We start from the raw sequence: 16,144 nt of genomic DNA, 5'->3' as shown, positions 1-16,144 counted from the left end.
TTTTACCTTCATCATCATTCTTTATTATTCTCACAATAATGTCACATTTATGAGGCTGAAGGTAAAGAAAAGTGTGTAGAATATTAACATTTGTGCATTTTTGTGATTTGCAAATGGCGTGTTTAGATATTGTGTTAAACTGTCCAAACTCCAGTCTGAAACTGGACTTCCAGTTGTCTTTTTATCATCAACCAGTCTGCTCATTCCTCGTCACTCTGCTCGCCCAGGGCTGAACCTCCAGGCCAAAACTGCACACAGAAATGGTTTTTACAGGTAACAAACCATGTTTTACGCAGATAAATGTGCACAATTACACACAGTTTACAACAGGGGTAGGCAACTCAGGCCACTGTCCTGCAAATGTTTCTCTGCGGCAACATTAGACTTAATTAACAGACTTGTGAAAAGCTTGACATCAAACTCAGTACAAGTCTGCTAATCAGCCATCAATTTCAATCAGCTGTGTTGCAGCAGGGAAACTCCTAACATCTACAGGACCATGGCACTCGAGGACCGGAGTTTCCTACCCCTCGTTTACAATGTATAACACACACACACACACACACACACACGATACTGAGCCGAGGTTTTCCTGTAATTTCATTCTCCCTACGCCGTTTCCTCCGTTTCACCGCAGCTCCTACATGAGAACTGAGCTTTTCTTGCCTGAAATCTTCTCAGCAGAGTCAAACAATTGCGTGTGAATCCTCAAACAGCGTCTCAGTTCCCTCACAAAATGTGTTTCTCACAATTTGTGTCGTTTTTTGCAGATAATCCGACCAACTGGCCGGGCCTTAAAAAATGAGACGTCCCAAACTTTATTCTTTATCAAGCTGTTTTCATGTTCAGTGGCGCTGAGCGTATCGCCGTGACGTCTCGGAGAAGACGCCGGCCTCAGTAAATCCGCTGTATCGTAGCAATCGTCACGGCAGGCTCACCCAACTTTTAACAGATTCTAAATACATCTGCTCGGTCAGATGAGGGCAAACGGACATCACAGCTCGGCTTCAGGCAGCACCAAGCTGACTTTTATTCTTGACAAAATGTGCTCGAAATAAAAAAAAAAAAACCTTTAAAATATGTATGTGAAGTGTTCATGCGCCAGCTGATGTGGTTAAGAGTCAGCATGCGAATCTAATGCTGCATCTACATGGACACCCAGTGCACACCTGCCAGCTTCCCGTGCCAACTCATGGCGAGCCCAGAGCCGGTGTTATGTCACGTCTCCAGCTGCAGAGCTTGCGACATCTGACCAATCAAATGCTGCTGCACGGAGAGGAAAAATAGCCTCCAGATGTTTTCTCTGTGCTGGTCGCGGCGGTGGGCTGCTTGTTGGTGGGCTGATGTGTCAGGATGGTTAGAGAGGTATTTTTGAGTAAAGTTGGCAGTGATGAATGTGCACGGCAGCAGTAGAAGAAACTAGAAGGCTTGTTTTTTTTAAGTGGATGTGACTGAAGAAAATGATCATATTTAGCTCCTTGTTATTGAACTGTGTTGACAGCTAGATGGTGGCTTAGCTGAAGCTTGTATGGATATAAGATTATTTTATATCTTTACATGATCTTCATGTAAAACACATGCTTGAACCCCGTTTTTGTGGAACTAAGAGTTAAAGGAGAAAAAGCAGAAGGTGTTGATGTGTAAAAGACACAAATCTACGGGAAGCTTTAACCCACCTAACATGCATTTTGTAACCTTCTCATAACTCATGCTGTAGATAAAAGTGAGAGCGGTCCATTTGTCTCCTCTGGATTCCATGGCAACAGCTGAAAATCTGAACAGAGAGAGAAGCATCACTTTAACCCTGCTGAAAATCACAGCCATCCCTTCAATAACCACAAAACCATTCAGCGACATTACCTGCTGTATGAGTTTGCTACTCCCCCGTATCCGCCCCCCCCCCCCCCCCCGTTCCTCTTTCAGGGAACCAGAGCTGACACAGTGCTTGCATTATGAAATCGCTTTGCTTATACATAAATTTAGCAACACTACAAAGCGAGCTTCAGCTGGAAGAGTTTTTTTCCACTCCTGATCAATAGAGAGCAGACTGAATGAAAGATTAATGCAAAGCGTGTTCAGTAAGACGGGCTGAACGAGCGTTTGGTCGCGCTGCTGCTCTTTCCCTCATTAACCTGGGGGACGGAATTAAAAGAGAAAAGCTGTGTGGACTGATGAGGATTGGCTTTGAGTTGAAGCAGAATGATTTCAGAAGGTTTGAACTGAGATCGAAGCCTTTCGAAGTCTTTGTTCTTTCAGGTGTGAAAATGTCACGCAGGGAGGTGAAGGAGCTGCAGGTTTTAAGCCACATAGTAGTTAATATCTCTGCCCACATCAAGCAGTCACACACCCGTTTCCAGTTAAATTACTTTTATTTTAGTCAAATAAGTATTAAATCAAACAGAAAAAAATGAACTTGATAGAAAAACTTGATATTTTTCATCCCTAGTGCAGATCTACACACCACAAGTGCATTACAGGAAACTTATCTTTACACTCATTGGTCACTGGATTGGGTACACATTTACGGTCAACACCAACATTTAATCAGCCAATCAGACCACATCAAATGCCACTCCTGTCAGCTAAGAACATGAAACTGAGGCTACAGTTTGTGGTTCATGGCGTTGTTTTATGTTGCGTGGTTTTTAAGAACTCCACAGGGTCTCTGGGTCTCTCCTCATTGGGGTCCTCTTCACTGAGGGCTGTCCCTGTCTGGTGGGTCGGATCCAGCGCGGCAGCCTTACAGTTGAGGCGTGGGTCCTGTCAGCCCGGACCCGGGTGGCCCCCACAGTGATGGCCTGGGTGGTCGTGGGTGGGGGGGTTGCCCTTTGTGTAGAGGAACCCTGAAGATATCGTTTCCTTATCTGGTGCACATGTACCTGGCCATTCGTCCTCTTTTAACCGTTATAGGGGCTAATAGGGCATGGTGAGGGTGGGTGTGGGTGGGTGTAAGGGGATTGTGGATGAATGTGTGTGTGTGTTTTATCTATTTGGTGTAAAGCACTTTGTATTGGTTTTTTTTAAAAGCACGAAAAGTGCTCTAGAAATAAAGTTTGATTTGATTGGTGATGAAGACACGTATGTAATGCAGGAATGTAGCTGTATGACCATGAACAGAGAAATGTAGGGGGTTAACATGTTCGATTAGAATCAGCGAAGCATTTAATACCTGCAGGACACTTAAGGACTGATTCCTGGTCGAACCGGTGATCGGAGAAACTTGTAGCCAAAAAAAACAAAACAACAAAAAACAACGAAAAATGTGACCAAATGTCATTTTAATTCAAAACGTAAATTTTGTTCAGAAAGTTTGCTGAGCTATTTGGATCTAAATTCTTACAAATAATAGTGTAGAAAGCTTATTGATGCGAAATGTAACCTTCAAACTCGTCTTTCTGGACTTGTTTGTCGCGTATTTCTGGAGCCGTTGCTGCAAACAGCATCCCGACGCTGAAAAACATTTTCTTCCCGGATGCCACGTGGCATTTCAGCCAAGTTAACCTTTACACCCCATGTCACACACTAGCATGGGATATAAACACACCGGGCACTTTGAACATGGTGATTCAGCAAAGAAGATTTATCAGAGGAAGACAGAAAAGAAAAGACAAAACGGACAGATTCATTGATAGGAGTCAACACCATACTGTCCTTTACTGGCTGGAGAGATCTCACAATACCGTTTGTTACGACCCAAACTCTGCTAGGGCAACTGAGCCGAACAAAAGAAAGACTTGTGGCAAGATGTTCACATGGATCAGTATAGATCTATTGTCCAATGGGGAAGATGAGGCAAGAACAGACCAGAAATGGTAATGGGGTACGAATGCAGCTTAAAACCCCAAAGGGCCTCAAAACAGCCAACCCAAAAGGAAAACTGGCATATAAGGTGTTTTTCCCAAACAAAACAGCACTGGTTTAACCATAACAAAAAACGTACAGATGTAACACTACTGGTTTCATCTCCACAAACAAGATTTAAGAACTACAAAAAAAAAAAGAACTAAACAAGAGGAAACAATGCTGCTCAGTCAGTGTCCTCTGGAAATACAAACGGTCAAAGTCCAACGGCAACACAAGCTGACGGCAGACCACCACTGAGCCAGCGGTTGCCGCTGGGTGAAGGACTCCAGGTGTCTTTTAGGTACCGGCCATTAGTGGAAGCAGCTGAGATTGGAGCTCCAATTATCCAATGAGCAGGGAGGAGATGAGCATGTGACGGGTTGGACCAATCCCAGCCAGGAGGCAGCAAGAGTTTTGTTAGAGCAGGTCATCCCAGGTGAAGGTTATCAGAATTAGCAGGCAGCTGTAACACAGTACGCGTTAAGACAGAAGGCCAGTTCTACAGTTTAAAACTACTGTAGTGTCTTTAAAATCTTTATTTTCAAGCATGTTTTAGTTCTCATACTCAGCAGTCTGTCTCCAGCTGTGTTTCCGTGTTGACTGCACAGTCAAGCTGAGGTTTGTACAGTAACTTTGTGTTGTCATAGTGACTGCCAGCAGCAAAAGGCTGTAATTCATTTCACAAGTATCATCACAATGGACTCCTCCTGCTATTATAGGTCAAAATATATAATCCATGAATAATTCATGCCACTTTTGCTCCATGTAACTACAGGATTATTACAGTGGATGGTTACGTCAGCAGGGATATCCAGTGATTATCAGCTGCGGGGAAATATCCCAAAAAAACACGACAAATTCCAAAAGCTGAAACAAAAAGCAAAGTCAGTGAAATATCAATATGTGCAGTTGTTACTCTAGACTCATAAAAAATGGATGCTGCCCAATATATTTTTCATCAAGGCGGTTGTACTGTAATTTAATCACACTAGACATGTTAGTTTCCAAAACGCACAGCATGAAAAAGCATTTCTGTGCACGGTGCTTGGAGAAATGATCACTGTTCCGCTGCTGCTGATTTATCATGTTTGCACCTGATTAGGTTGAAGAAAGAGAACCCTGATGCTGGGATGTGAAGCTTCTTCTGCTGGGCGGCTCTAACCACATCACCGCAGCAGCGGCGTGCACGTGAGCGCGTGCGCACGCTCGTCTGTCTGCTGTGATGCAACTGTACATCAGTAGTAAGGAGTAGAAGTGGCCTCATTTGCTGCAGTGTCTGCATGAAAGTTTCATGTAGCGTTGTGGAAAATAGTTCTTGTGCACATTCACAAATACAGGCTGGTCCTGCAGAAAGCATAAACACACACACACACACACACACACACAGTCTGTGGCTTTCTTTTATCTCAGCTGAGCTCATGCAGTACATGTGGCACTCTGCTGCTGTCTTGTGGGACATATGGCTTACTGTGACCTGCCAGCGTCCTTCACTGTGGCTGGATTCGCCCCAAGCCCCCCCCCCAGGCAGCACTATCCTGCACTGTTCTCTGCAGTACCTTCCACCTTCTGACACCGGCTCTCTGTGTTCACAGCAGCTCTTTTATGTCCTCACGTTGCAGTTGCAGACACAGATTGTCATTCCCACAAACTCTTTGATTTGACGTGCGTTGAGTACACAACAGTGGCTGCAGCACGAAGCGGGTAAAACGCGACTTTCAGATGTATGCTGGTACATTCTGTACTCACTTACTCACATACACCCGCACAGTGTCAGGGTTTGGACTCTTTGTGTGTCTTTGTTTCTGGTTTCCTGTGTTATTTTGTAGTTTTCCTGTTTAGTTCACTTGTCTTTATTCTTGTTTAACCTTTGTTTCTGTTCATTAGATCACCTGGTCCTCTGCTAAGTCATTACACCTGTGTCTCATTATGTTGTCTGTATATATACTCCTGGTTTTCAGTTCCCAGTTGTTGGATCATTTTGTTGTGTTACTTCCCTGAGTTAGTCTTCTGAGTTCCTGTGGTTAAAATAAATCAGTCTTCTACCTGCATCCCAGTTCCCGACTCCTGCATTTGGGTCCACACCTTCACCCCCCACGTCACCGTCCTGACGCACAGGTTGTGCAGTTCAACAGTCAGTAAAGCTCAGATTTAATTCTGCACATTAAACTGGGAAGTCTATTTATGGATGTTGATGGAACAGTTTTGAACACAATCGCTCTGTTCCAAGTCGAAGCCCAACCTCAGCAACAACATTCCAGAGAAATGAATATTTAATGTGACGCTTCAGATGCATGACTTTTCAATTAAACTGAATTCATTTCAAATCACTTCTTTTGTCTCCAGGGACATTTTAAATGAGTGGTATCAAAGTAAATAAATAAATATATAAACCCTCACCAATAAAACTTTTCTTTAATAAACTGAAATTAATAAATGATATGAATTAAAAGTCTGATAAAATATTAATGGAAAGAAATAATGAAATAATCTGCTGATTGCATGTAGTATTGAAGTATTCTTATGTAAAGCAAGATATATGGAGCTTTTCCAGAGTGAGTTTAATGTTGCAGCTGACCGCCACACCGGGGGGGGTTGCAAGACGGATCAAAAACTGTTGCATCATGTTGGAAATATAAACGGCCCACACTTATATAAAACCTTAAGTTTGCATCAGGCTCTACGAAGCTCAACCAACCCTTCACATGTGCAAATATACATCTTCCGAAGTTTCATCTTCACTTCTAACGCTGGTACTTCTAAAGATGCGTTTACCTGGAAAACCATAGTTTTTTTTCACATAATATACGTTGTCCTCTTTAGAAGTTCGCAGTGCGACTATTCATGGTGTCTTTTCATTAATTCATGCGGTAATTCGGTTGTTATGAAGTGTTTTCTTCATGTCCTCTAAACCTTTATGCCTGAAAACCTCAACTGTAAACGTAAAAAGATTTCCTGCCTTTGGAGGAAGATTTTTATTCGGCATGTGCCAACTAAAAGCCAGATCTAGCATGTTAATGATATTTTGCAGCTGTTAGTTTGGATCATAAACATTTAGAAGAACTTCTGTCATCCTTTTCCATGTAAAATAACTTTTATATTTGTTCTTGTTATAAATACATAAAATCTCTTGCTTATTAACTTTCTTGGTAATTAAACTGAAAACGTGTTAATTAGCTAAATGGGACTGAAATGCAGGATCTCTCCAGTAACAGCTAGCCGGTGTGGCTCAGCGCAGCGGCTTCCGCCCGTCGGGGCATCAGAGTGCGACGCTGAAGCAGAGCTTCATGAATTTCTCTGTTCACTCTGCAGCCCATTGAGTATTTTTTTCTGGTCGGAACAAAGTAGGAGTTCCGGTGTTCAGCTGAGATTTACAGTTTTGTACTTTGCAGAGCATGCTGTATTTTCTGAGCGTAGCAGCCACGTCTCAAATCGCCCTTTATTGGTTTTCCCTCAAGTCTCACTTTTATGAATTGAGGGACTTTGGGGCCTTGTTCTGGGGGGTCCAGGGTGAAGCTGTGCCACCCTGACTGCAGGCTTGGACCCCCCTCGATCCCTCCCTGCTAAGGCAATCTTTTTTTTTTTTTTATCTTAATTTCTCTTGAGGTAAGATGTGGAACCAAAGTGTGGCTTAGTTTTCCAGTCTGAGCGATTAAAGAGTTGCACCAGCAGTGGCTGGTGGGTTTATCTGAGTCTGCTTGTTGTAACCCTAAAACATTAAGACTCAGAATGAAAGTGTGAATGGAATTCATGGAATCAACATGTTGGTTTTGTTTAAGGTAGTAATGCAAACAACAAAGTTGTTAAAAATCTGAAATATGCTTTTGGTCGGCGAGAGAAGCTGATTTGAGCGTGTCGTTTTTTGTCACCGCAGTGAACCGAATCTAAAAACCACTTTGAGCCTTTCTTTATTTTCCTTTTTTTTTCTGCTTTTACTGATTAACATTTGCTTCAGACATCAGCAGGACCAGGCAGGACCTGCCTGAGCAGCCGAAACAAAACAAATCCAACAACTCTTTACGGCAGGGAGGTCTGAGGTTCACAACTGCCTTGAATTCTAACTGCTTGTTATTATACTGGAAAATGCCCTAAACCCTCCCAAAACCACTGATACTGATGAAGCAACATCTGGATGAAACACCTGGAAGCAGCTTCTTCTAGGTGTTGAAGGTGTTGAAGTAGTGGTGCACAAACACGCAGTGGGTGCGCAGAGCTCCATCACTCAGCTACACTGACCTAAACTGTGTTTTAGTTGAAGGAAAATGTGTTTAGTTTTGTTATCAGTTATCTGAAGATGCTGAGATGATCGACGTGATGTGGAGAACTGAAAAAAATCCACTGATCTTCGGGTTTTAAATCTGAAAAGTACTTTCCAAATGTAACTGAATTGCTGTTGTCGTATTGCTTTAATTGTCCAGTTTTAAAATCCAGGAAAGTTGCGTCTAATGTTGGTCTACTGTGGTAAATAATATTTGACATATTAGATACCAGCTTGTCAGAAGTGTTGCGTACCTTTTCTGGTCTGCTGCAGAGGGAACCTAGGCTGCGCGCAGGGGCCCCGCGGCCCCGCGCCCTTTCCAGACAGCACTCAGCGCACAAAGGATGAAGCGGCAACGACGTGTTAAAGAAGTGACAACTTATTGAGCGTTGTGAATAAAATACAGATTACAGAAATACGCCGGCGTCGCAGGGATGGGGTGAAGTCCCCTCTTCCCGTGCTGCCTTCCCAATTTAAACGCCATCACTCTCCACCCATATTTCTCCACGTTTGCCTGCTGCGTACAACATTCCAGGTCACCGCACCAGCTTTACCCTTAAATGGACTTTATCTTCAGATAAACAGTGCAGCCAACCTTGTCTCAGAGAACATTACAGAACACTGCGACCGTTCCTTCCACTCATAGGAAAACAAGATCATAGATCATTTAGTTCTGCAATTTTTACTTTACCACACTACTTTTAGGTTTGCAGTCAGTGCTTTACTTAACGTCCCTTCAGGAGTGTTTGCTGATCGACTCTCTGCTTTTCTTTGCAGGTACACCCTTTGCTGATGCGCGAGAGGCGCTCAGAGACTCACAGGAACAAGCTGCTGCGTCGGACAGTCAGCGTTCCTGTTGAGGGAAGGCACCATCCCGAGATGGGTAAGCTGCCAGATGTTCTGATACAAATCCAAAGATCCAAGCTCTGAAACTCCACAGACCTTTTTCTGAAACCGGTTTTCGTGGAAGCCTCATTCGGTGAAAAACAGCATTTTCGATTTGAGCTGAAGTCGATTGAGTATTTTAGCAGAGTGAGATGAAAAGTAAATGCATTGGCCTCTTTTGGACTAAATTTCCTCTTATGTTTCGATCGAAGGGTGGTACCAGAAAGAGGGAATAAATAGACTTATTCTTCACATGATATCCATTTGACTTGACTGGCTCAGATTGCTGAAGGCATATTTTCTCCATGTGAAGAGAACTATGGATTTTTTTCCCATCACGTCCAATGAAATCACTTTAAGACATCTTTAGTGAGGCTAAAAGCAAAACTAGCAGAGAGCATGAGTAGCTGGTCTAACAAGGAGAAAGATCACAACTTGAATTCAGAGAGAGCTTCCTTTTGGCTTTCCCATCCAGTTGGTTCATAATGTTGCTTCTAGAAAAGGAGACTTTTGACATTTTTACACCTTGGCGAAGCTTTTTTTTTTACATTTACACCTTTAAAATCCTCCCAAAAACAACATTAAATCTGCTTTAATGCAATCAAACCTCCAATTAGAATAATTTCTTAGATCATTTTTTGGGCAGTTCTTGGTTTTTAGCTATTTTTGGTTTTGCAAAACATTATCACCTGTATTACTTCATATTAGGTCACTTATAATAGAAGGATTGTTGCATAGCAACAATATAATGCCCGCTTTTGGTAGCAATGCTCGCTCTGTTGCAGCGAAACAGATAAAAGCTTCTCATCTCATCAGAACTCAGCGCTTGTTTTCTGACAGATTTTCTTCTGTTTGACTGATTCATGTTTTCTTCCCTTGATGTTAATTTTAAAAACGATTTTCTGATAATTGTGCGCACCTCGTGCTGCTTTTAAGGCTCCTGTTAATGGATGCACAGTCCTTTTTCCTGAATCTCTTCGTCATTTCTTCTCAGCTTTCATGTTTCTGTCCTCTGAAATTCTCCACGGACCCTGTAAAACTGACCCCGGGACAGCTACCGTCCCCCGTTTGTTTCGCCTGGCTCGGTCTCTCTGGGCCTGCTACAAATGTCCCTCGCTCTTCCTCCACCTCTTTGTCTCACTCAGCTATTTTCAGGCTCCCCTTCGTGACACCATCCATGACTCTGCCGTTGTGTCTTTGCTGCCCAGCAGTGCTGATTCAACTGCATAAATATTTCCTCCAGTTTTCCTATGACTGGCTGTGTGACCTCGAAGCGGTCAAGCAGTGACACATCGGTTGACACGGTCCCCCTGCGTTCTGACATACGCTGACATAGCAGTGTCAGTTCGGATTACCCGTGTGTACGCGGGTTCTAAACGCGTTCACATATGTTAGTTTGCCACGCTGCGGGCCATAAACTTCTGATACCATGAAACCACAGTGGAGGAACCCTTATAGCCAGAAGGGATGCACGGACTTCAGGCAATTGTTCATTATGGTATACAAATGAATGGAGGCTGACATCAGGCTGAGCTGTATGACCCTGTTTATAAAGTAGCGACTGATGGTGATGGCTTAGTGGTGATAAAAATTAGATTATACTGTCAAAGTATTATGTGTTTCTTAAAAACAAACTTTAAAGATGAATGTAACTTGAGATGAGTACTGTGCCCATGCTTGAAGGTACGAGACGCGTTTGTTATGTTGTTTTTATAGAACCTTTTCAGCTATTAATTACTTACATCTGTAATGTTGAGCAATGGAAGATTAGGGGTGGGACTGTTAAAACTAATTTTATATAATTAATAAGAGGCTTTGTAATTGATTAATTCATCTCAAGTCATTGCATTGTAACTGTGTAACAGAATATGCTCCACAAAAACAAAACGTTTTTATTTAAATGTATGTTAGACCTGGGATTGACTGGGGACCTTTTCAGGGTTAAAGCTGGGGTACGTAATGTTGGGGAGCTAGCACGATGCTAGCCTGCATTTTCTTCTTCACTACTTTGTATTTTTATCCTAACACACTGTTTATATGCAGGGTGTGGCTATCAGGTATGCGCTGCTGGAGGGGGAGGAGGGGAGCCGGGAGAAGAAGCTTACAAAATATAAGAAATGAACAACTTTATTTGTGCCTGAATGAAGAGTTTTTACAGATTTACAGTAAACTGAGGGGTCTAACTATATTTCTTATTGTTCATGATTACAGAATGTATAGACTACTATCAGGATGAGGAACCGCTTCACCCAGAGGAAAAAAAGTTTCTAAACAACATTACCAACTATTGCTTTAACCTGCCGCTCATCTGATGATTGCTGGGATTGACTCCAGTCACCCTGCAACCTAATTTGACTCAGCGGTTAGGAAAATGGATGGATTTTATAGAGGATTGAATCAAATAATAGACACAGTTATTAATATTTCAAACTCGGGCTCCATTGATGTCTGGAAAAGTGCATTTCTTTACATTTTTCAATTCAAAACAGTAGAAAAACTGAACAGACCTAAAGGTAAACTGCCGTTTATAAGTATTCTAATTAAAAACTCGGACGGTCTACAACATGTGACAGTACTTTCGACTTTTCACATGTTTTCTTCCTCATGCTTCAGTAATAGGTATTAAAATCTAAGATTGAACCAGGGCGAGATCAGTGGAGACTTTCGGTCTGGTCATGGAGCTCTGAGTGCAGCTGGGAGCTGCTGCAGCGTGCAGACCGCGGCTTGAGTGAGTTCTTTTGGACAGGAGAGGGGCTTTGACAGCACCCACACCTATACGTGCTTTCGATTTCTTCAAAGGTCTCCTATGAATCAAATCAAATCAAATCAAAGATACTGTATTCATCCTCAAGGGGAAAGGAGGAGTCTGAGAACTTGCTAAACATAGCATTAAAGTAGTATTTATCTGCTTTGACGTTTGCATTAATGTATTTGTACTGAGAAATCCTGCACTGACTAAATGCAAACTGTAATTAAATGCTTTTGTTTTTTTAAAGGGGATATTACACCAAAAAAAATCATTTTTCTTTGTGCTTAGAATTGTCCCATGTGGTGTTTTAAGTCACAGCCAAAAAAAAAAAGTCCCATAAAAACCAAACACAACACCAGGACTGATTAGTTTTTTACTTAACTTTGAAATTAAGCATCAAAACAGCTCATTTTAAAATATCAATATTGATGATGTTATAAACTATTAAGTGGATTAAATGCATTAAAGTCCTCTAATCCACCTTTCTCCTGCTCTTAATTATATATTATTTTATTTAAATATTTCCTTGGTTATTTGCAAGCACTGTCACTCTGTCTGTCAAGTAAAGTTGTGGCGTGGTGGTAACCAAGGAAATGGGCTGTGGACACTAGTCCCTGCTGCATTTGTGTTCCAGCTGTAAGAGAATCAGGATGGCTTCACAAAGGAAGCAGTAGAAGCCCAAGAAGGAAAATACAACTCAGAAAACAAGCCCAAAGACCTGTAACTTCACAAAAAGCAAGTCCAACAAGCAGACTTGGCAGCACTGCCCATGTCGTGCTCCATCTCTGCAGTACATAGGAAGAAAACTGTTGTAGGATAAATCATTTCTTGTAATTTAACATAAGCACTATTGCAGGGAGGGAAGGAAATAACTGCACCGCCTCTAGCACTACATGGCAGCACAAGGGTCCACCTGGACTCTCAGCAGTCTGATGAGCACCTATCTATGATGTGCTCTACCGTTTTATTTCTTGCTTGTGTTGTTCTCACTCTCAGATGTAAGTCGCTTTGGAAAAAAGCGTCTGCTAAATGACCGTAGGAAAAAATCACAGGTGCTGGCTGAATATTATGAAGAGGAATGCATCAGAGTATCACTAGCTGGTTTTATTTTTCTGTGTACAATAAAAAGTGTTTTTAAATTGCACTTTTGCGATATGCTTCCATGTTGACATGTCTGAAAAGTTACTGAGTGTTAAAACATTTTAGTGATATTTAGCAAAGTTTTTTTTATTTTATTTAGGTGTTTCCATCACCAGATTTTTATAAAGATATTTGGGTAGTACTAAGATTGTCTATAAAAAGATTGATGGATATCACAACTACATTGCTGTAGAGTTAAATTGAAGCTCGGTGGACGGTTCTCACCTTTGCCATTTTGGTAGCGTCACACATCTTGTTACTCAGGAAAAATGCAAAAATAAGCAAAGACGTGAAGCCAAGAGGGGGGCTGTGAGTGTGGGGGTGGATGACTGACATCTCTCAAACTCTGAGCTGCCTCTGGCTACTAGCTAACTGAGCTAACCTGGAGCTAATGGTAGCTAACCAGTTAACAGAGGTAGGCTAGCTAATACCCACGGTTGTGCTACTGTCTTCTTACTTGCCACCGGATTTCAGATACCTGTCAATCAAAAGGACGTGCAGAATTTCAGGATTAAATAACAGATGAGCTATAAAAAAAAATCCCAACTTGGGATCATCAGTTTGCATAGATATTTTCAGTTTCACAACATGAGTTGTTTCAGCTCCAAGACATGAGTAGACCTGAATATCTATCCAAACTTTGTTAAACGTAAGATTCGTTACATGCTGTTATTTTCCAGTCACATTTTTAAGTTTAGCCAGCACTTCAAACATAATGAAGACAATGATTAGTGCAACAAGCATTTTATGCAAATGTAAGATGTAATTACTGCGACATTTTATGATTATGACGGGCAAAATTATTTCAGTCATCACAGCAAAAATATTCTTCCTTAATGTTTCATTCCAAACCGCTCAGATTAGCACTAACAATGTGTATTTATTGAACATCTATTGAAATGCAACTGATATTTGATTTTGTTTGAAGATTTTTTTAAAACATGAGTATTCAGCAACAAATATTCCTGTAAATGTAATAATACTTACGCTGTCCTTTATTTGACAATGTGGTTTTGTGATTAGAAGATCAATTCAGCCTAATGTTATTTGAGGACATTTTCCAGCTAAATCCCATGTGGAGAGATGTTATTTGTAGTTAATTTGATGTTTCAGTAGTCAGATGCATCGTGGACAAACCAAAAGACAAAACTCACTTTCCCCCTCTGCTCTTGCTCATTAACCTCTCCAGAATAGGAGTGATAATCCCCATTAATGAATCTGGCCTTCAGTGTTTTGTCTTGGAATTGCAAATTGACTTTCATTTTAAAAAAAAAAAACCTTATTATGAGAATGGCTGAGCTGCAGGGAGAAATATCGCAGCATCACAGAGCTGAATGGTTTTAAACTTCAGCTGAAGCATATGGCACTTTTCCTCACTTTGTCCTTGTAGATCTCTTACTGCTTTAGCCAACTCAGCTTAGCAGACAAAGCAGCTGAGCAGCTGTTTTCAGTGCCCTTTCCGACGTATAACCTTCATACGTTTTTTCAAACGCATTTGAGCTGTGATGCTGCATTTTGATGTCAGCAATTCAGCAAATGCAGATTTTTTTTTTAATTTATTTCTTGATTCATTTCTTTGCCCTTTATGTGGCCAGAAAAGTCCGAAAGATCCCTTAATTCAGGGATAAAAGTAATTGGGATAATAGATTTTAAAATAACTCTAATCTGTTTCCAACAGGTTTAATAAATGTTATTTACCTTGAGCCAAATGTACATTCCTCTATTTAATTTTCCACTACTTTGTCATTCTTTGTGCTTCATGGCTATAAAATCTAAAATATGCATTTCGACTGAAGTCTGAAAGGAACAAATTGATACTGGAAATCTGTCACAGCTGTAAACTCTGAATACGTGTCATGTTTTTGCCACCCTGATCTCCTGACGCTCATCAATGATTACTCGATCCACCTGCTGGCTTCCTAATTGCCTCTGCTACCTCATTCAGTTCACCTGGTTTCCTTTTCTCTCACTGCCTACTTAAGCTCCCTCCAATCCCTTCTTTTCTGCCAGATAATAATCAGACCTATGTCTAGTTTTGTTCCAGCGTTCTACGGATTGTTCCTCAGTTGCCGACCTTCTGCTTTATGCCCCTGGATTACCCTCCTTGCCTTGCCCTCGACGGATACCGCTACCTTTCGGATCTTCTGGTTACCGACCCTGCCTGTCTTTGGATCTCTGAGCCTTGTCTTTGCCTGGATGAGTATTTTGCCATCCTGTTTACCTCCCAGCTGTTGCCTGGTTTCTTCTGCAGACCACTCCCCTGGACTGATCTTCTGTTCATACTCCTCTACCAATAAACTAGTCATTTGTCCAGAACTCCCTGTGTGTGGCTGAATTACGGATCCTCAGGGTAACTCTTTACAATACGCTTTTGTGTTTCTGTACTGTTGGCAGACAAACATTCATATCCAAATGCCTCATTTTTCCACCTCCAGCCTACACTGTTCTTTCTAAGACCTCCTATTAGAATAGTTTAGAATAGTTTGCTTCTGTGTAAAATTACACGATGGATATGCTATAATGACTAAGCAGCTGTTCTAACAGACAACTAGCTAGTTATCATGGCTGCATTAATGATAACTGCTAATCTAGCTAGTTAGCTAATTAGCAGGATAACATAGCATGCTATCATGGTACCTGTTATTATAGCTAGCCAGCTATCAGCTAATTAGCAGCTATCATGTATGTTATAATGATACTTGTTATCATAGCTAGCTAGCTATCAGCTAACTAGCTGGCTTCCATGGATGTTATAATGACACCTGTTATTACAGCTAGCCAGCTATCAGCTAACTAGCAGTTATCATGCATGTTATAATGATAATAGTTATCATAGTTAGCTATCTATCAGCTAACTAGCTGGCTTTCATGGATGTTATAATGACACCTGTTATTACAGCTAGCCAGTTTTCAGCTAACTAGCAGCTATCAAGCATGTTATAATGATAATAGTTATCATAGCTAGCTAGCTATCAGCTACCTAGATGGCTACCATAGATGTTATGACACCTGTTGTTATAGCTAGCCAGCTATCAGTTAACTAGCAGCTATCATGTATGTTATAATGATACCTGCTATGGTAGCTTGCCAGTTATTTAGCCAGCTATCATGATATGCTGTAGCTTTCAGCTAACTATCACAGCTAACTGTCATTGGTTCATCAGCTATCATCAGCTGTCTTAATTTAAAAAAAAAAAAAAGTACATATTTGTGGAATTAGATTGTTTACATATCTTGTTTTACACTGTTGGTTCAGAGCCTGATTATTGAAC

At 41.3% G+C, this 16,144-nt stretch overlaps 1 protein-coding gene across 1 annotated transcript in view; it reads left to right on the top strand.

Annotated features, from left to right (window-relative positions):
* syngap1b (synaptic Ras GTPase activating protein 1b) overlaps positions 1–16,144 on the top strand; it is a gene marked incomplete at both ends in the record, with an annotated part of 236,922 nt that overhangs the window by 86,896 nt on the left and 133,882 nt on the right. Inside the window, one exon of the mRNA XM_079240840.1 lies at positions 8,876–8,981. Within this exon, the coding sequence (XP_079096966.1) occupies positions 8,876–8,981 (106 nt within the window). The remainder of the gene's footprint in view (positions 1–8,875; positions 8,982–16,144) is intronic.

Source organism: Telmatherina bonti (genome assembly GCF_933228915.1).
Source record: "Telmatherina bonti genome assembly, chromosome: 5".
Lineage (NCBI taxonomy): Eukaryota > Metazoa > Chordata > Actinopteri > Atheriniformes > Telmatherinidae > Telmatherina > Telmatherina bonti.
Note: the sequence above shows the minus strand (reverse complement) of the source record. Positions and strands in the feature narration are given on the sequence as shown.